Source organism: Carcharhinus amblyrhynchos, chromosome 11 (genome assembly GCF_965287045.1).
Source record: "Carcharhinus amblyrhynchos chromosome 11, sCarAmb.v2.hapA, whole genome shotgun sequence".
NCBI lineage: Eukaryota > Metazoa > Chordata > Chondrichthyes > Carcharhiniformes > Carcharhinidae > Carcharhinus > Carcharhinus amblyrhynchos.
Genome location: NC_137334.1, coordinates 35,773,417 through 35,795,505, shown reverse-complemented (window position 1 = coordinate 35,795,505; position 22,089 = coordinate 35,773,417). Strand labels below are relative to the sequence as shown.

Sequence of the window (22,089 nt, the reverse complement as noted above, 5' to 3'; positions counted from 1 at the left end):
AGAAGGGAACCCTGACAATTGGGCAGCTCACAATCTACATACTATGATCAGACCGGTACCCTGGAGAGGACACTCCAGCTTTGTGGTTTACATTGGCACAACATGGGGAGAGACAATTGCTGATGGATTTATGTTGAGCACAAATGCTGGGCTTCCTTCCAGTGAGAGGAGAGATTGCTATGCTTCATTGGATAGCTGCTGACCTCCTCAAGCTGTGCATCTCCCAGTCAGTTAGGTGCTGTTGATTCAGTAAAGAAGACTGCCTTTTGCATCACAAGCTGGAATGTAAGGACCATGTGTCCTAACCTTACCAATGACCTTCTGCAGGTTGATAGTATACAAAAGATAGCTGTGATTGACAAAGAACTTTAGATTTGATGTGGATATTGCAGGAAGTTAAGCTTGCTCAAAGTGGATCCCTTAAAGAGAAGCATTATCTATTCTTCTAGCAGGTAAAACTCAAGAGGCAATGCATGAACTTGGTGTGGGTTTGATGGTTAAAAACAAACACTCGTGATGATTGAGCCCCCACCCCACCTCCAGGTTCAAAGAAACTTCTCCCTGTGCAGCAAAATCAGACTTCAGCCAAGGAAACTATACCACTCCAAGAGATCATTCGTCTATCAACACTTGCCATACCAGGAATCCAGAAAGGATCAAAGACTTCCTTAACATTCTTGATTAAGCTCTTTTGGACAATAATACCCAAGGCTGCAGTGTGGTGTCAAAATGGGATCATCCACGCAACACCTTCTATGACTCTGCACTCCCTACGTATGGGAAAAGAGATCAGCAGAATGCCGACTGAGACTTACTGGACTGAAATGGAGCCAGTTATTGCATCCAAGAAGAGCCTCATCATTAACTACCAACAATTCCCCAGCAAACAAAATCTAGATGTTCTGAGTTGCCAGAAGCAAGTCTTGGCAGAGGACATAAAACTCCACCAGTCAATACTGTTTAAAGCTCTGCGATAACATGCTTTCTACTGCTGAATCCAGGGATGCTAGAGGGATGTATGAAGGATTCAAGAAAGCAATAGGCCCAGCAGCAGCCAAATCAGCCCTCTCAACGACAAAGACCAGGATGATCGCTGAATCTAGCAAACAGATGGAAGGGTGGCTAGTACACTACTTCCATGTAGCTGGGAATATTGTCACTGAAGAAATTCATTATTAATCAAACTTGTGCCATAAGGCATGCTTTGGTTAATGAGTCAAGATTTAACAATTAATTATTGTATAGAACCAATTGGAAAAATACATTGGATGTTCATCAAAATTGCTGTCGCTTCCAAAGACACAAAATAATGTTGCCAGACACGTGTATGCACAATTAAAATACATGATTGCATTTGTTTTCAGATAAAATAATGTACAGATGCGCAACAACATATCAAGAGCATGAGAAACAGTATTATATTAAAGAAAAGTCACAAAGGGCTAAAAATGCCTTGTTAGAATAGTTTCTTAGATCCGAATGAGCAGCAGGGGTTTGAATGAAAGCAAAATTTGTTTCTTAGTGGATGTTTAAGATGAAATATCGGATATGGATGGTGCACAATTCAATTCATTATGGATACTACTAGAACTAAAACTTAGCACCTAGAACAGTTACATGACTTCTCCCAACTTAGTCATTTCTTTGAACTAATTAAACTGAGGAGTTAAGTCATTGCAACTTTTTCATACCCAGTAATAAATATCTGGAAAGTGTGATTTCTGTCATGCCTTTCCTCAGAATGAGGGGGGATTTTCTGTCCTATTTCCGGCAGAGGCAGGAAGCAATTATGGAGGGGGTAGAGAATTGAGCAGGAAACCCAAACAGCATTTACGCGATTGGGATTTCCCCTCTTGATTGTCCCCACCCCCCCTGCCAGTGATGTAACGTGGATCCCAACTTGCATCTTATGCTGTCCATTCCCACTGACATGAATCACGACAGTTCCTCACGACGTGCACCTGGTGAACAGAACTCACCAGAGGTGCACAGGCAAGTACAGCTCCCAGGTGTGTCATGCCCAATGGTGCATCCTGTCAGGAGAGGTGTGGGAGTTTTGTGGTGGAGGAGGTATTATTTGGGTGGTGGGGGGGCTCTATTTCTGTAGGAATCTTTTTTCTATTTTTTATATTCAGGCACCCTTTAAAAAACACGCCCTTAACTTTTGAGTTGAAGTTGCTCTGAGCCCACACCACACTCCTTTTTATTGACCATGTCAAAAAATACTGTGGGGAAAAGCCAGCAATGCAGCCAGTGGCCTTTATCCCGCTTTTCTTGCCCGAGCTGACACTTTGTCAAAAATTGGAAAATTCCACCCAGGATCACTTCTACCCTTAGTGGTTTAGTATTTGTTGCAAGTCTGTATATATCATCATCGGCTGACCTATCTCCCCAGCTTTCAAAAGGTACTTAGTTCCCTGTCATTGACTCCGCAGTTTTCAACACTAGCTTTTTTGTACAAAAACTTGCATGGAGTTGCTTGACCAAGCATGTTTCTACCAACGTTCATGTAAAATATTATTCTAAGTAATGCAAGATACAATTTGCTATTTCAGTTCCTGTTCAGGTCTATAGCTCGTGCTCCAAATAAATGTAGTGTTGTATTGATAATGCTGTATTACGGCAGGAGACAAGATTTCTTTTGTCAGTGATTACAGATCATGAAACTCAGTGCTATGCTCTTTCCCAGTTTGTTTTTTTGCGTTGCCAGGTCTTGAACTGAATTTGTTTTTAAAATTATTTTGCTAGTGTCTCTTCTCCTGACCAGCTGTTTTTGCCTATCGCAAACTGGAAGGCAAACCCTGAGCAAGAAGAGGAAGTGGGTCCACTGGTCTTGCATGTCTATGAGGTTTGTCTTGATTGACTTTTTGATTACTTTGTCTTCTACATTGCTACCTAATTGCCTTGTCTTTCCTAAAGCTGAAATCAGTGTTGGAAATTACGACATGATTCTCTAAGTAAAATTGTGTTTTATGTTTGTGTATTTAATATTGGACTTGTCATGTTCAGAATTATCACATTGAATATTTTTCACATATAGGATGGAAATTTGAGAAGTGTCCGTTTTTCGAATTAAACTTTATTAAACTTATTCTTAGCTATAACATTAGTTCTATAGTTTGGGCTTTGATCTAACTTTCAACTTCACAGCACAAAAGACAGCAAATGGATTAAGTTTCTATGAGTTAAAAACTGACCTTTTGGCTAACATGTACAGGGTAACATTGTGCAGGAAAACCTGACAGGATTAATTGGTATTCTTTAAGTACAGTTTCTAAAATAAATTGTTAGGAAGTGCAAGTTGATGGCAAGTTCAGCATTCATTTCCCCACCTCTAGTTAGCTTGAGAAGATGGTGTTAGCTCTTTGTCTTGGCAGGAAAGACTAGGAGAAATGTATTTGCACGTATGATGAGGGTTTTTATTGATTAATTATAATGTCAATTTTGCGTGGAAGAAAATCTTTAACTGTTTGAATGACAGATTCAGCTGGTTTTGTATCCTGCTGTACCCCTTTCAGCACTGAGCTCTGTTTTGATTTAATACATTTATTTTTATCATTGGCAATGCTACATCTAATACATAATGCCATTGTAAAGTTGGTGTAACCAGAGCATTATACATTCTTGTCTCAAAAATACAAATATCATCAACAAATCAGTGGGGATAAAATGTTGTATGGACAAAAATTAAGAAGAAAAAATGACAGGACATGATGCATTACTAATGGAGCACCACTAACTTGGTTATGAATGGTCATGTTTTGTAGTTCTTTATAATTATGTGGTTTCCAACTATTAATTTAAAATCCCTCTTTTTAAAGATACGGAACAATGGACCAAGTGCATTTAGTAAGGCTATATTAGAACTACAGTGGCCCTACAAGTATAAAGAGGCTTATCTGTTGTACATAATGGACTACACACCTGAAGGTCCTATGAACTGTACTTCTGATACAATTATTAATCCATTGAAATTAAAGGTAAATATTGCATTTTTAATTATCAATTCCCTGTAAATGCTGCAATTTTTAAATGTGTTTTCAAGATCTGTCAAGGACAAAATTAATACCCTGCATTAAGTCAAACATGTAGTGAAGTGTATTGGGTGGTGAATTCCAGTAGTTTTATCCAATGCAATGGATCAACGTTATATATCCAAACCAGGATGCAGTGTGCCTTGGAGATGATTAGTGTTCCCACAATATTGCAGTTCTTGCCTTCTGTGCAACCTGTACTCCCAAGGAGAAAGTTTCCATCATAAGTGTTAGCATGAATGAGTCTAGAAGAATCACTTTACACTGGGGTCTGTTTCATTCGTCAAGCAGTTTATTTTATACTGGCGGGAAGACAGCCACTGGGCTCACCATGTAGTCTCTTCACAACGCGGGTTGATGGGTTTTTGATAGGAGAGGGGATTAAGGGTTATGGGGAGAGGGCGGGAAAGTGGAACTGAGCAGCGACAGATCAGCCATGATCTTATTGAATGGCAGGGCAGGCTCGAAGGGCTGGATGGCCTACTCCTGCTCCTATTTCTTATGTTCTTATGTTCACTGAACAAAGAAAGTCATCTTATACATTTACTCAGCCCACCCTGGCTGGACACAATTCAATCATGATGGTTATTGATCGCATAATAGGGCCAAGGAAATTAGTAACTAGGTATGATGGGGCTGTGTGATCAGTTCACGGACAGTTCCAGATCTGAAGACACTTACCAGGCACCTTATCAGCCATCTCCGAGACGTCACAATGAGTCTGTCTTCTCAGGACATCTTTATCTCTGCCTTGTTTGTATTATGAGCAGTCTCACAAAGCAGCTGCCTGTGTGCTGATATGAGAGGGCCTGCTAGATATGTTTAATGGTTCATGACTGAACAGCTATAGGAATGCTGTCAAGTCAGCTAAACCGCATGATGCTTTGTGCACCAGTAAGTAACATTCTGTTCTGTATATAAAGTAGGTGCCTCAGTTTTGGCCCACTCGAACAATAAGTAACATCTTAAATGCATTTCATTTGGCAACCTTGTTATGCTGGTGATAGAAGGTTGCAAGAACAAGAGAGCAAAACTGTTCTATTCTGGATGGTGTCAAGCTACTTGGATAATTTTGAAAATGTCCTTACCTGGACCAGAGATGAGTATTCCATTGCATTCTTTACATAAGCCTTGTAGAGAGGCTTTAAGGAGCCAGGAGGTGAACTATTCACCGCATAGCAGTCAAGTCCTATCCTGCCCCTGTCACCAATGTTAGTTTGGCTAGTCTAGTTAAGTTTATGGTGACTCTCAGATGTTGATAATGGGGGACTTGACAATGGTGGTGTCATTGAAGGTTAAAGTGATTTTATGGAACATTCTTTTGTTTGAGGTAGTCATTTCCTCCACTTAGGTAATATAAATCTTGGCTGCTGTTTGTTGATCCAAGCCTGACTGCTAACTTGCACCTTCTGTGGGTTGAAATGAGTTGTTTCAATGCAGCATTGTTGTAAATGGAATTGAATACTGGAACATCATCAGCAAATACTCCACTTCTCTTATGGTTAATCATGGTTGAACTAAGTATACTTTTCTGAGGAACCCCTGAGGTGAAGGCAATATGGTTGTGGCTGTGGTCAGCAGCTTTAAAGAATCACAGCCATTTTCCATTATTACAATTGACTCCAGACATTGGAAGGACTTGCTTTTGATCCTTGTTGATATAAATTTTGCTGGTATTCCTTGGTGCCATACTTGGTTAAATGTTGCCATGATATCTAGGGTAGCTACATTTATTACTCTTGCATATAACTCTCATCCATTGGATCAAAGTTATGATGAACCCAGCAGGGTCCTGGTTGAACCCAGCATGAGTATTTGTAAGTTTTTGGGGAGTAGACATCACTTGCTGGCCCAATTGATAACTCCATATGTCACTTCACTGATAATGGGGAGGAACCTGATGGGGTGGTTAAATTTACACATTTTTTCCTGAATGAATGAGATGCATCTTAGCGATATCTCACATCGTTAGATACCTGTGTCACAACTATATTAGAATATATTTAAAAGTTATATACAATACTGTAAGAAATGTTCCAATGACTTTGTTTTACTAAAATCATTATTTTGTTGCAGACTGCAGGTTCCACAACAAACCAGACATCTCCAACTACAAGTCCAAAAACTAAGCATCATATAAAACGCAGAGAAATAATTGAATCAGAAGGAATTGAGGCATTGGTATGTATCCAATGTATTAATTGGGAAGGATCGAGATCCTGATATGTATCCAGTGTATTAATTAGACAAAATAGAGATGTTAGTATCTATCCTTTGTATTAATTAGAGGGAATTGAGATATTAGTATGTGTCCAGTTTGGTAATTAAATGATTCTAGTATTTGTTACTACTTGTATGTTCTCCATGTTAACTGATACATTTTGACACTGCTATCTGAGCAGTTGCCATGTGGATCTTTCAGTTGAAACGTTTATTAAACTTCAGGGTTTCTAGCTGTTTTGAAGAACATCATGAATGTCGTTGAATTGCTCATTAACATGAAATACATCACTTTTTTGTTGCTGATGATCAAAAAAAAATCTTGATAGTGTCATTAAAATAGATTACTTTGGCCATTGTGTTGCTATTCAGAAGCAAACCATTATTATAATAGGGAAATGGAATAAGATATTTAAAATTCTAAAATGCAAAAAGATGATAATTTGAAAGACATGATGAAGTTGATAAATTTAAAGGAGGAAATTTAGGAGATTAGGGCTATGTTGATGCACAAAAATATTTGCCTCTATTTGAAGCAGTGTTTTCAGAAGCATCTCCAAGCATTTTGAGGCAGACTTGATTGGGGAACTTAAGGTGCAGTGACCCCAATTTGGTAGAAATTACCCTGTACTTTGAAGGGGAGAAGCTGGAATCTGATGTAGTGGTATTACAATTAAAGGTAACTACAAAGACACGAGGGAGGAGCTGGCCAAAGTTGATTGGAAAGGGAGCCTAACAGGAAAGACTGGAACGGCAATAGCAGGAGTTTTTGGGGGTTATTCAGGAGGCACAACAGAAATTCATCCCAAGGAGGAAACATGCTGAGGGGAGAATGAGGCATCCATGGCTGATGAAAAAAGTCAAGGACTGCATTAAAGCAAAAGAAAAAGCATACAAAGTGGCAAGGATTAGTGGGAAGTTTTAAAAGTGAGCACAGAACAATTAAAAAACCACTAAGGGAGGAGAAGATGAAATATGAGTGTAAACTGGCGAGTAATATAAAAGATGGGAAGAATTTTTTTCAATGTATGAAAGGTAAGAGAGGCAAAAATAGACATTAGACCACTGGAAAATGAGGCTGGAAAAGTAATAGGAAACAAAGAAATGGCAGAAGAACTGAATAATTACTTTGCATCAGTCTTCACAGTGGAAGGCACCAGTGGGATGCCAGAGTTTCAGGAGAATCAGGGGGCACAGGTGAGCATAGTGGCCATGACTAAGGAGAAAGTTCTGGGGAAACTGAAAAGTCTGAAGGTGAATATGTCGCTTGGATTGGATGAAATACACCCCAGGGTTCTAAAAGAGATAGCTGAGGAAATTATGGAGGCAGTGGTGGTGATCTTTCAGCAATCACTGGAGGCAGGGAAGATCCCAGAGGACTGGGTAGTAGCTAATGTAACACTGTTGTTCTTGTCTTTATAATTTCTCAGGTCTAACCAAACAATTTTTATATCCATCTTTCTGAACTTGAGTCATCCCACTCTAATGTGCTTATACCATCATTAATTAACAGAACCATCCTTCCACCTTTTTCTAGTTTCTTGTCTTTCCTAAATGTCATGTACCTTTTCAATATTCAGGTCCCAATCTATGTCATCTTGCAGCCATATCTCTGGAATGGCTGTCAGATTGTACGTATTTGCTCTATTGATGCATCTGTTTTCTTTCAAATGCAACAGAGCCTTTAGTTTTGTCCTTTTTATGTTTGTAACCTCCAGCCTTATCTGTCGAGTTACTCTTAGATTTGTACTTTGTGTACCCTCTGTCCCTTCCTGTCACAGTTTATCACTTCACACGTTAGTACCTTTCATTCTTCTCTTTCCTCCACTTTCATTTACCATATATTCCCAAATTTGATCCCTTCCCTGCACTATTTAATTTAAAGCCCTCTCTACTTCCCTAGTTATTCAGCTTACCAGTGCACTGGTCCCAGCATGGTACAGGTGCCAACCATCCCAACGGTATAGTCTTCGATTCCTTCAGTACTGGTGCCAGTGCACTGGGAACCGGAACCTATATCTTCCAAACCAGTCTTTGAGCCACTTATCCCTCTAATTTTATGTGCCCTATACTAATAGGACACATAAATTCAGAGATTATTACCTTGTGAGGTTCTGCTTTTTAATTTAGAGCCCAACTCCTCATATGAGGAAGCTCTTTCCTAGCACCGACCCCTGAGGCACTCCACTAGTCACCATCCGCCAATCCGAATAGCACCCATTGACCCCCACTCTCTGCCTCCTATTTGACAACCAATCCTCTATCCACGCTAACACCCTACCCCCAACTCCCTGTCCCCTGACCTTCTGCAATAACCTCCTGTGAGGTACCTTGTCAAACGCCTTCTGAAAATCCAGAAAGACCACATCCACCGGCTCTCCTCTATCCACCGCCCTAGACACATCCTCATAGAACTCCAGTAAATTTGTCAGACACGACTTCCCTTTAACAAAACCGTGCTGCGTCTGCTCTATCAAGCAATTCCTCTCAAGACGCCTCGCTATTTCCTCCTTGATGACGGATTCTAACATTTTACCTACAACAGACGTTAAACTAACCGGCCTATAATTCCCTGCCTTTTGCCTGGCACCCTTCTTAAACAACGGCGTAACATTAGCCGCTTTCCAATCTTCCGGCACTTCCCCGGAATCCAGCGACGTCTGGAAAATAACCACCAAGGCATCCACTATCACCTCCGCCATTTCTTTCAGAACCCTCGGATGCATTCCATCTGGTCCTGGTGACTTGTCCACAATCAGTCCCTCCAGTCTGTCGAGCACCTCCTCTCTAGTAACAGTAATGTCATTGAGACCCTCCAGTCCTACCACCTTTCCATCTCTAACACCCGGCAAATTATTCACATCCTCCTCCGTGAAGACAGAAACAAAAAAGTTATTCAGGACCTCAGCCATGTCCCCATCCCCTACCACTAAGTCCCCCTTCTCATCCTCTAAGGGACCAACGTTCACCCTAGCCAGCCTCTTCCTTATATATTTATAAAAACTCTTGCTATCCTTTTTTATATTAAGCGCAAGCCCAGCTTCATAGTTTCTCCTACCCTTCTTTATCATCTTCTTTGTCAATCTTTGTTGACATTTAAACCTCTCCCAATCCTCTTCTTGCCCACTACTCTTAGCTACTCTAAATTCCTCCGCTTTTAATTTAACACTTTCCTTCACATCCTTCGTTATCCACGGCTTATTACCTCTCCTCCTACTGTCCTTTTTGACCATCGGAATAAATTTCTGCTGAGCACCAAGAAAGATCACCTTAAAGACCCTCCACTGCTCCTCAGACCTACCTTCCAAAGCGCTCCCCCAGTCCACATTCGCCAATTCTTCTCTCATCCTACCGTACTCCCCTCTGTTCAAACAAAGGACGCGCGTCCGGGAACCCACTTTCTCCTCCTCCATCTGCACCAGAAACTCCACCATACAATGATCACTCTCCCCAAGAGGATCCTTCACCGCAAGGTCCCTAATTCTACCCGCCTCATTACATAGCACCAGATCCAAGATAGCTCGCTCCCTCGTCGGCTCCAACACACAATGTTCGAGGAAACTATCCCAGCAGCATTCCAAGAACTCCTCCTTGAGCCCACCGCGTCCAACATGGGTCGACCATTCTATATGTAGATTGAAATCCCCCATGTGCCTCAGGGATCTGTTTTGGGGCCACTGCTGTTTGTAATTTTTATTAATGATCTGGATGAGGGTATAGTTGGGTGGATTAGTAAGTTTGCTGATGACACCAAAGTCGGAGGTGTGGTAGATTGTGAGGAAGGGTGTCATAGTTTGCAGGGTGACTTAGAAAGGTTGCAGAGCTGGGCCGCGAGGTGGTGGATGGAGTTTAATGTGGAGAAGTGTGAGGTAATTCATTTCGGTAGGAATAACAGATGTGTTGAGTATAGGGCTAACGGGAGGACTTTGAATAGTGTGGAGGAGCAGAGGGATCTAGGTGTATGTGTACATAGATCCCTGAAAGTTGGGAATCAAGTAGATAAGGTTGTTAAGAAGGCATACGGTGTCTTGGCGTTTATTGGTAGGGGGATTGAATTTAGGAGTCGCAGCGTCATGATGCAACTGTACACAACTCTGGTGCGGCCGCATTTGGAGTATTGTGTGCAGTTCTGGTCCCCACATTACAGGAAGGATGTAGAGGCTTTGGAGAGGGTGCAGAGGAGGTTTACCAGGGTGTTGCCTGGTATGGAGGGGAGATCCTATGAGGAGAGACTGAGAGATTTGGGTTGTTTTCGCTGGAAAGAAGGCGGCTAAGAGGGGACCTTATTGAAACATATAAGATGATTAGAGGTTTAGACAGGGTAGATAGTGATAGCCTTTTTCCTAGGATGGAGAAAGCTAGCACGAGGGGGCACGACTTTAAATTAAGGGGGGGTAGTTATAGGACTGATGTCAGGGGTAGGTTCTTTACCCAGAGGGTGGTGAGGGACTGGAATGCCCTGCCAGCTGCAGTTGTAAATGCGCCTAGTTTGGGGGCGTTTAAGAGATCTGTGGATAGGTTTATGGACGAAATGGGATTGGTTTAGATTAGTGGGTTAGTGTTGTTTTTTTTTAAAAGCTGGTCGGCGCAACATCATGGGCCGAAGGGCCTGTTCTGCGCTGTAATGTTCTATGTTCTATAACTACGGCTGTCCCATTCCTGCACGCCACACTTATTTGCGCGTTAACAGCTCGCCCCACCTCCAGATCATTATTTGGGGGTCTATAGATGACACCCACCAGCGTCTTCCTCCCTTTGCTGTTCCTAATCTCTACCCACAACGATTCCGCTTTCTGCTCCTTGGCTCCAATATCATCCCTTGCTACCACCCTGATGCTATCCTTAATCAGCAGAGCTACACCCCGCCCCCTTTTCCCTCCCGCCTATCCTTCCTAAACACTTGATATCCCTGGACATTCAGCTCCCAGTCCCTGTCACCTTGCAGCCACGTCTCTGTAATGGCCACCAGATCATATCCATTTGTGCCGATCTGCGCCACCAGCTCATCCACTTTATTCCGAATGCTTCGTGCATTCAGGTAAAGTGCCTTCATCCCAGCCTTCACCTGGACCCTATTTGCCGTAACGCCACCAACCATACTCACGCCCCCTACTCCCTCTATTATTGGGACATCCTCGGCCTCTTCCCTTACCTGTACCCTCTCCTCAACTTTAGCCCCCGTAACGTCACCTACCCTCGCACCCCCCCCCCCCCCCCCCCCCCCCCAATTAGTTTAAAGCCCTGTCTACAGTCCTCTTTACTCTATTTGCCAGCTCTCTGGTCCCAGCACGGTTCAGACCAACCCCATCCCGCCCGAACAGATCCCACCTACCCCCAATACTGATGCCAATGCCCCATAAATTCAAACCCATTCCTCCCACACCAATCCCTGAGCCACCCATTCACTCCCTTAATCCTATCTACCCTACGCCCGTCTGCACTCGGTTCAGGCAGTAGCCCAGAGGTAACTACCTTGTCGGTTCTACTCTTTAATTCCATTCCCAGCTTCTCATACTCCCTCCCTAGATCCTCCGTTTGCATTTTGCCTACTGTAGGGTGTCGAAATTTGCTGATGACACCAAGATTGGAGGAAAGGCAAATTGTGCGGAGGGTGTGGAGAGTCTACAGAAGGATCTAGATAGGCTGGGCGAATGGGCCAGGAAATGGCAAATGGAATTTAATGTTGGCAAGTGCGAGGTGGTCCACTTTGGTAGGAATAATGGTAGGAAGGATTATCACTTAAGTGGCGAAATACTGCAGCAGGCGACGGTGCAGAGGGACCTTGGGGTCCTTGTGCATGAGTCGCAAAAACCCAGCTTGCAGGTGCAGCAGGTGATCAGGAAGGCGAATGGGATGCTGGCCTTCATAGTGAGGGGGATTGAATATAAAAGTAGGGAGGTCTTGCTGCGGCTGTATAGGGCATTGGTGAGGCCGCAGCTGGAGTACTGTGTGCAGTTTTGGGCGCCGTACTTGCGCAAGGATATTTTGGCCTTGGAGGGAGTGCAGAGAAGGTTTACTAGGCTGATGCCGGAGTTGAGGGGGTTGAGCTATGAGGAGAGGCTGAATAAACTAGGCTTGTACTCGTTAGAGTTTAGAAGAATGAGGGGAGATCTCATTGAGACGTATAAGATGATGAATGGGATGGATAGGATAGAGGTGGAGAGACTCTTCCCGCTCAGAAAGGATAATAGGACTAGGGGGCACAGCCTCAAGATAAAGGGGGGGCAGTTTAGAACGGAGTTGAGGAAGAACTTCTTCACTCAAAGGGTGGCGAATCTCTGGAATTCTCTGCCCGTTGAAGTGGTGGAGGCTACCTCGCTAAATATTTTTAAGACGCGGGTTGATGGGTTTTTGGTAAGAGAGGGGATTAAGGGTTATGGGGAGAGGGCGGGAATGTGGAACTGAGCCACGACAGATCAGCCATGATCTTATTGAATGGCGGGGCAGGCTCGAAGGGCTACATGGCCTACTCCTGCTCCTATTTCTTATGTTCTTTCCTAGTTCTACCTGTTGTTGGTAAGTACATGTATCATGACAACTGGATCCTCCCCCTTTCACTGCAAGTTAATTTCAAGCCCTGAGCAGATGTCCTGAACCCTGGCACCAGACAGGCATTACAGCCATCTGGACTCTTGCTCTTTGCTATAAAGAACATTATTAAACCCCCTCACCATACTGATCCCTCATATCACTACATTCCTTTTTGTTTTCCCCACTTGAAAAACTTCCTGTACCATGGTAAGTCAGCTCATCCAATCTGCAGCCCCACTTTCATCCAACAAGCTGACAGAACCTCAAATCTATTGGACAATTGCATGGACAGTTGCAAAAGTTGAGGCTTCTGCACTCCTTCTCTCTGGGTCTCCTTACCTGCCTCACTTGCAGTCACAACCTCATGTTCCTGACCACTGACCAAATCAAAATACCATATTGTAAGTGGTATGACTGCCTCCTGGTACAAATAATCCAGGTAACTTTCCTCCTTCCTGATTTTTCATTGTCTGCAGCTCAGCGTCCGTAGAATCCATACAGTGAAAAAGGAGACCGTTCAGCCCATTGAGTCTGTACTGACTCTCTGATCAGATTATCTTAGTAAGAAGTCTCATAACACCAGATTAAAGTCCAACCAATTTATTTGATAGTAAACCCTCAAGCTTTCGGAAACGCTGATCCTTCGTCAGGTGCGTGGAAAGTTCTGATCAGAGAAGGGCATGTAAAGACACCAGACAGTTTACAGAATACTGATTAGAATGCGAGTTGTTACAGCTAACCTGTATTCAAGCCTTAAAGGTGCAGACAATGTGAGTGAAGATGGCATTAAGCATAGGTTAAAGAGATGTGTATTGTCTCCAGACAGGACAGTAAGTGAGATGTTGCAAGTTCAGGCAAGTCATGGGGGTTAGTGCAGCAGGAACCCAAGATCCTGGTTGAGGCTGTCCTCTTGTGTGGAACTTGGCTATCAGTCTCTGCTCAGCGACTCTGCTCTGTCGTGTGTCGTGAAGGCCACCTTGGAGAATGCTTACCCGAAGATCAGAGGCCGAATGCCCGAGACCACTGAAGTGTTCGCCAACAGGAAGGAAACAGTCTTGCCTGGTCATTGTTAAGTGATGTTCATTCATCCGTTGTCATAGCGTCTGCATGGTCTCCCCAGTGTACCGTGCTTGGGACATCCTTTCCTGCAGCGTATTAGGTAGACAACGTTGACTGAGTTGCAGGAGTATGTGCCCTGTAGCTGGTGGATGGTATTCTCACGTGAGATGATGTCATCCATGTCGATGATCTGGCATGTCTTGCAGAGGTTGCTGTGGCAGTGTTGTATGGTGTTGTGGTCACTGTTCTTCTGAAGGCTGGGTAGTTTGTTGCAAACAATGGTCTGTTTGAGGTTGTGCAGTTGTTTGAAGGCAAGATGTGGGGATGGCCCTGGTGAGATGTTCGTCTTCATCAGTGATATGTTGAAGACTCCAGAGAAGATGTCGTAGCTTCTCTGCTCTGGGGAAGTACTGGACGATGAAGAGTACTCTGTCCACCATATCCAGTGTTTGTCTTCTGAGGAGGTTGGTGCGATTTTTCGCTGTGGCACGTCAGAACTGTCGATTGATGAGTCGAGCGCCAAACCCTGTTCTTACGAGGGCACCTTTCAGTGTCTGGAGGTGTCTGTCGTGATCCTCCTCATTTGAGCAGATCCTGTGTATGCGGAGAGCTTGTCCATAGGGGTTGATTTCTTTAACGTGTTTAGGGTGGAAGCTGGAGAAGTGGAGCATCGTGAGGTTGTCTGTGGACTTGTGGTACAGTGACGTGCTGAGGTGACTGTCCTTGATGGAGATACGTGTGTCCAAGATGCCACTGATTCTGGAGAATAGTCCATGGTGAGTCTGATGATGGGATGGAACTTGTTGATGTCATCATGTAGTTGTTTCAGTGATTGTTCACCAGGAGTACAAAGGAAGAAAATGTCATCGATGTATCTAGTGTATAGCATCAGTTAAAGGTCCTGTGTGGTGAAGAAGTCTTGTTCTAGCCTGTGCATGAAGATGTTGGCATATTGAGGTGTGAATTTGGTCCCCATGGCTGTTCCTGTTCTGGATGAAGAACTGGTTGTCAAAGGTGAAGACATTGTGGTCCAAGATGAAGCGGATGAGTTGTAAAATTGCATCTGGAAACTTTCAGTTGTCGGCGTTGAGTACTGAGGCAGTTGCAGTAATGCCATCGTTGTGGGGGATATTGGTGTAGAGCGCGGAGACATCCATTGTGACAAGTGTCCCTGGTTCAACTGCTCCACGTGTGCTGAGTTTAGGAAGTCTGTAGTGTTGCAACAAAACTTGGGGGTTCTTGTACAATGGGTTTCAGGATGTCCTCAACATAGGCGGAGAGGTTCTCGCACAGGGTCCCATTGCCGATACGATGGGTGTGTTTGCCTTGTGTATCTTTGGGAGGCAGTAGAGATTTCCAACGTGGGGAGTACATGGGATGAGAGCACAGAGGGTGCTCTCTGAAGGTCCAGAATCAAAGCTCTTGATCAAAGTGTTGAGTTGACGGGTGTGTTTGTTGGTCGGATCTGCGGGTAACAGTCTGTAGTGTTCCTGATTGTTTAGTTGTTGGTACACTTCTTTGCAGTAATCCGTTCTGTTCAGTGTGACGTTGGCCCCTCCTTTGTCTGCTGTTGGCGAACACTTTAGTGGTCACGGGCATTCAGCCTCTGATTTTTGGGTAAGCATTGTCCAAGGCGGCCTTCACAACACACGACAGCGTAGAGTCATTGAGCAGAGACTGATAGCCAAGTTCCGCACACATGAGGACAGCCTCAACCGGAATCTTGGGTTCATGTCACACTATCTGTAACCCCCATGACTTGACTGAACTTGCAACATCTCACTTACTGTCCTGTCTGGAGACAATACACATCTTTTTAACCTATGCGTAATGCTATCTCCACTCATTGTCTGCACCTTTAAGACTTGAATATCAGGTTAGTTGTGAAGACTTGCATTCTAATCAGTATTCTGTAAACTGTCTGTGCCTTTATATGCCCTTCTCTGATCAGAACTTTCCACGCACCTGATGAAAGAACAGTGTTTCTGAAAGCTTGTGCGTTTACTGTCAAATAAATTGGTTAGACTTTAACCTGGTGTTGTGGGACTTCCTACTGTGTTTACCCCAGTCCAACGCCAGCATCTCCACATCATACATTATCTTACCCAGGTCCTAACCCTAACCCTGTAACCCCATATATTTACCATGACCAATCCACCTAACCTGCACACTTTTGTTTAGAACTGTGGGAGGAAACCCACACAGATATGGGGAGAATGTTCAAAGTCCACACAGTCACCCAGGGCTGGAATTGAACCTGTGGCCCTGGCACTGTGAAGCAGTAGCGCTAACCACTGTGTCGGTCCAGCTCAATGACTCTGAGCCAAAGCTCCTCAAGTCACAAATGCTTACTGCTGACATGTTCCCTATGAATCACAATGGTATCCTGGAACTCACATTGTTGTAGCCTTGACACATCACCTGTTTTACTATCCTTAATGTGTTTCAATTAATTACTTAGTTATATTATCCACTTAGTTAATTTTGTTTCTATATATTTTATTAATTTATCGCCAAGTTGCATACTATTTTAAACCTTAGGACAGGAATGGACCTAACCAAATAATCACCAAACAGATAGCTCTTTTCCCTGCAATAGAGTAAGAGCCAATTCTTACAGGGTGAAAAGGTAGAAAAAGCAAAGGGAAAGGAACGCCACCTTCTCCTCCTCATTGAACGCCACCTTCTCCTCCTCATTGAACGCCACCTTCTCCTCCTCATTGAACGCCACCTTCTCCTCCTCATTGAACGCCACCTTCTCCTCCTCATTGAACGCCACCTTCTCCTCCTCATTGAACGCCACCTTCTCCTCCTCATTGAACGCCACCTTCTCCTCCTCATTGAACGCCACCTTCTCCTCCTCATTGAACGCCACCTTCTCCTCCTCATTGAACGCCACCTTCTCCTCCTCATTGAACGCCACCTTCTCCTCCTCATTGAACGCCACCTTCTCCTCCTCATTGAACGCCACCTTCTCCTCCTCATTGAACGCCACCTTCTCCTCCTCATTGAACTCCAAAGTATGTACTCAGTTCCAAAGCTGCATTCATTTGATAATGTGCAGTAAAGAACTATGCTTTTTTAAAATAATTTGCTTTCCAATTCAGTGAATGATAACTATTTAAGTCTTTTGACTGTAAAAACACAAACTTTTGGGAAAAAATGGGAATAGTATTTCTGGTTCTTAACAATTTAAATTAAATAATAAAAATACTCCAACTTGTTCACATATGCATTAAACAGTTCAGACAATACATGAAAGTAAGTTATGAAGTGGGTAAGTTAAATTGTTAGAGTCTTTAAAAAATCAATTTCAATATGGATCCGTTAGATTGATAGCTTGAATGGTTTTGGATTGGGTATAATGGTCTTTCTCAATTCTGTATCAGAACTGTTTAAAGTTGCTGATGGGTGGTTTCTGTCTTCTAGAATAAGCAGCTTTTGAGTTAATAGTTAAGACACTGCTTGTGAAGTATGGCTGGTCAAAACTCAAGCAGGGCACAACCTTGCAGGATGGCTGGAAAGAGAGAGGTGTCAACTCAGTCATAAGAACATAAGAAATAGGAGCAGGAGTAGGCCATCTAGCTCTTCGAGCCTGCCCCGCCATTCAATAAGATCATGGCTGATCTGTCGTGACTCAGTTCCACATTCCCGCCCTCTCCCCATAACCCTTAATCCCCTCTCTTATCAAAAACCCATCAACCCGCGTCTTAAAAATATTTAGCGAGGTAGCCTCCACCACTTCAACGGGCAGAGAATTCCAGAGATTCACCACCCTTTGAGTGAAGAAGTTCTTCCTCAACTCCGTTCTAAACCGCCCCCCCCCCTTTATCTTGAGGCTGTGCGCCCTAGTCCTACTGTCCTTTCTGAGTGGGAAGAGTCTCTCCACCTCTATCCTATCCATCCCATTCATCATCTTATATGTCTCAATGAGATCTCCCCTCATTCTTCTAAACTCTAACAAGTACAAGCCTAGTTTATTCAGCCTCTCCTCTTAGCTCAACCCCCTCAACTCCGGCATCAGCCTAGTAAACCTCCTCTGCACTCCCTCCAAGGCCAAAATATCCTTGCGTAAGTACGGCGCCCAAAACTGCACACAGTACTCCAGCTGCGGCCTCACCAATGCCCTATACAGCCGCAGCAAGACCTCCCTACTTTTATATTCAATCCCCCTCACTATGAAGGCCAGCATCCCATTAGCCTTCCTGACCACCTGCTGCACCTGCAAGCTGGGATTTTGCGACTCATGCACAAGGACCCCAAGGTCCCTCTGCACCGTCGCCTGCTGCAGTTTTTCACCACGTAAGTAATAATCCTTCCTACCATTATTCCTAAAGTGGACCACCTCGCACTTGCCAACATTAAATTCCATTTGCCATTTCCTGGCCCATTCGCCCAGCCTATCTAGATCCTTCTGTAGACTCTCCACACCCTCCGCGCAATTTGCCGTTCCACCAATCTTGGTGTCATCAGCAAATTTCGACACCATACACTCAGTTCCCTCCTCCAGATCATCTATATAAATGGTAAATAGCATTCTGGGTTCTCTCTGACTACCTGGAAGCAGTTTCTAAAAACACAAAAAGGCTTGGCATGCTCATCACATGGTCTCTTCACAAACTAGCCAATTACCCAAACATGGTCATAGTAATCTGATTCCAGTCCATTGTTTAAAAATGATAAGATTATTGCCCATGGAGTCCCCTTCTTGAGGTCCATTGACCAAAGTAATTGAGTCTAATGGCTTCATCCACCCCTAGCTGCATACAGAGGTTAGATCAGGATGTTTTGTGAATGGTTCGGGTGATAGATTGTGGACAAGTCCCCAGGACCGGATGGAATGCATCCGAGGGTTCTGAAAGAAATGGCGGAGGTGATAGTGGATGCCTTGGTGGTTATTTTCCAGACGTCGCTGGATTCCGGGGAAGTGCCGGAAGATTGGAAAACGGCTAATGTTACGCCGTTGTTTAAGAAGGGTGCCAGGCAAAAGGCGGGGAATTATAGGCCGGTTAGTTTAACGTCTGTGGTAGGTAAAATGTTAGAATCCGTCATTAAGCAGGAAATTGCGAGGCATCTTGAAGGGAATTGCTTGATAGGGCGGACGCAACACGGTTTCATTAAAGGGAAGTCGTGTCTGACAAATTTACTGGAGTTCTATGAGGATGTGTCTAGGGCAGTGGATAGAGGAGAGCTGGTGGATGTGGTCTTTCTGGATTTTCAGAAGGCGTTTGACAAGGTACCTCACAAGAGGTTATTGCAGAAGGTCAGGGGACATGGAGTTGGGGGTAGGGTGTTAGCGTGGATAGAGGATTGGTTGTCAAATAGGAGGCAGAGAGTGGGGGTCAATGGGTGCTATTCGGATTGGCGGTTGGTGACTAGTGGGGTGCCCCAGGGGTCGGTGCTGGGGCCTCAGCTATTTACCATTTATATAGATGATCTGGAGGAGGGAACCGAGTGCAGGGTGTCGAAATTTGCTGATGACACCAAGATTGGGGGAAAGGCAAATTGTGCGGAGGGTGTGGAGAGTCTGCAGAAGGATCTAGATAGGCTGGGCGAATGGGCCAGGAAATGGCAAATGGAATTTAATGTTGGCAAGTGTGAGGTGGTCCACTTTGGTAGGAAGAATGGTAGGAAGGACTATTACTTACGTGGCGAAAAACTGCAGCAGGCGACGGTGCAGAGGGACCTCGGGGTCCTTGTGCATGAGTCGCAAAAACCCAGCTTGCAGGTGCAGCAGGTGGTCAGGAAGGCGAATGGGATGCTGGCCTTCATAGCGAGGGGGATTGAATATAAAAGTAGGGAGGTCTTGCTGCAGCTGTATAGGGCATTGGTGAGGCCGCAGCTGGAGTACTGTGTGCAGTTTTGGGCGCCGCACCTGCGCAAGGATATTTTGGCCCTGGAGGGAGTGCAGAGGAGGTTTACTAGGCTGATACCGGAGTTGAGGGGATTGAGCTATGAGGAGAGGCTGAATAAACTAGGCTTGTACTCGTTAGAGTTTAGAAGAATGAGGGGAGATCTCATTGAGACGTATAAGATGATGAATGGGATGGATAGGATAGAGGTGGAGAGACTCTTCCCGCTCAAAAAAGACAGTAGGACTAGGGGGCACAGCCTCAAGATAAAGGGGAGGCGGTTTAGAACGGAGTTGAGGAGGAACTTCTTCACTCAAAGGGTGGTGAATCTCTGGAATTCTCTGCCCGTTGAAGTGGTGGAGGCTGCCTCGCTAAATATTTTTAAGAAGCGGGTTGATGGGTTCTTGATAAGAGAGGGGATTAAGGGTTATGGGGAGAGGGCGGGAAAGTGGAACTGAGCCACAACAGATCAGCCATGATCTTATTGAATGGCGGGGCAGGCTCGAAGGGCTAGATGGCCTACTCCTGCTCCTATTTCTTATGTTCTTATGTTCTTATAGTTAATTCACACTGCTCTAACTAAATTGATTACCTCGAATAAGCTACTTCTAGTGAAGCTTCTCGCTGATGGTTTTGGATTTTGTAGGGTACAGCAATGTAAATGTTTGAAAGAAATGATAGACAAGCTTTATTAGAGTATGTGTGTGTGAAATCTCTACTGAATAAACATTTTTTTTGGAATTATACCTTTATATTTCCCTTTTTATTAAGTATATATTAAATAAAGCTGAAATTAGTTATCTGTTCTGTAAATTTGAATAATGTAAATTAGTTTCCTAAATGTTAATATTTTGTAGAACAAACCTAAGTGCATATAAAGCCAGTGATTTAAGTGTAGTGATGTCTTCTGTTAATTCCTGAAGGGATGTGACAAAGCCAAATGTCTGAAAATAAACTGTCAGATTGGCAAGCTGGAAAGAGGCAAGGGTGTAGTGCTGCGCATAAGATCACGACTGTGGGGTGAAACATTCATGAAGGTGAGTGGCAGAGCTTTTGAAATAGACTTTTTAGATTTGGTCAATATTATTCTATTTGGTCTCTTCAGTTATTTTATACAATTTTATTGCTCTTGATGTTATGAGGTAACTAGTGACTTAAAAGGATGATACATCAGTTATTGGATCTTATGGTAACTTTCATGATATGCATATTGTTACAGACAGTGGACTGAACTTCTTAATTTGTCATGTCATTTGTCCATAAGCAGAGGTTTTTAAGTTTTTAAAATAGACTGTGGCATGTTTCCCTAAACCCTTTGTTGGTAAAGTCAATTTTAAAATGATTTGCAGAAAACACTTTTCGGAATTAAATCAGAAGCATTGTTTATTCATACGTTCAAACCCGGGATGGTCAACGCAACTACATGTGCACAAAAAGGATACAGGAAAAAAATAGTTTTACAACTAGGAATAACTTGGAACATAATAAAAAACAAAGGTAGAAACATTAATAGAGACTAGAATGTCAGAGTTCCTTCACAAATGAGTTAAAGTTCAGGAAGGTTCAGCTAGCCGAAAGCAGGAATTGCTGAATTCCTTCAAAATCAGTGATGGTACCTCAAGATGAGGTTGGTATACAGATACTTGGTCAGCTCTACAGACAATGGCAGGAAGTTTCCAGAGAACTTTGAGGAGGTTTAGGATTGAGGCAGACTTTGTTGTCAGCCTGGAGTCCTGTTTTGCTATGATAGGCTGGAAGTTAATGGCTGAATGGGAGTTCAGGAATGTAACATTAAAACTTTCCAAAGACTAAAAGAGCTTCGGTCATGTGCTATTGCCCATTGACAAGTCAGTTTCAGGTTAACAAATGGTCCCTATGCCTCTTAGGAGGTGGATGTTGGCTATTAGTACCTCTGCAGATATAATGAGGTTTGATGACTTTCCAGGCTAGGAAACAGACCTTCTGCTGCTCCATTGTTTCGTTGATTGTAATGGGTCAACACAATTATAGGTGGGATTTTTATAGGATGTTTCCAGAACTGTAGCCGACTTACAAATCATGCAACTTGTAGCAGCAATGTTTTTGGTCCAGCAAAATAATTTTTAAATGAGCAGAAATTAAAGTTTGATGTCCATTTTATGATTTATTTCATGTCGTAAGAACATGAAAATGTTTACATTAAAATACATGTCCTTTTCATTTCTCTTCAATGTAACTAGAAAGAGAATCAGTCCTACTCCTTGATGGCTTCAGCATCTTACAGTGTCATAGAAATGCCCTATAAAAACTTCTCCACAGAACTTCCCAGCGGATCCATTGTGGTAAGCACCAAGTATAGATGCATTAATATTTCTGAAAAGAAAGCTTCCCTATTTTTAAAATCAATTTTTAAC

The 22,089-nt window shown here is 43.5% G+C and overlaps 1 protein-coding gene across 1 annotated transcript in view; it reads left to right on the top strand.

The window, feature by feature from the left end:
- The window catches only part of itgav (integrin, alpha V), a 128,938-nt gene that overhangs the window by 99,853 nt on the left and 6,996 nt on the right, over window positions 1-22,089 (top strand). The window contains exons 24-28 of the mRNA XM_080198855.1: window positions 2,749-2,848; window positions 3,822-3,980; window positions 6,111-6,215; window positions 20,620-20,733; window positions 21,916-22,017. Coding sequence (XP_080054981.1) covers window positions 2,749-2,848; window positions 3,822-3,980; window positions 6,111-6,215; window positions 20,620-20,733; window positions 21,916-22,017 — 580 coding nt within the window. The remainder of the gene's footprint in view (window positions 1-2,748; window positions 2,849-3,821; window positions 3,981-6,110; window positions 6,216-20,619; window positions 20,734-21,915; window positions 22,018-22,089) is intronic.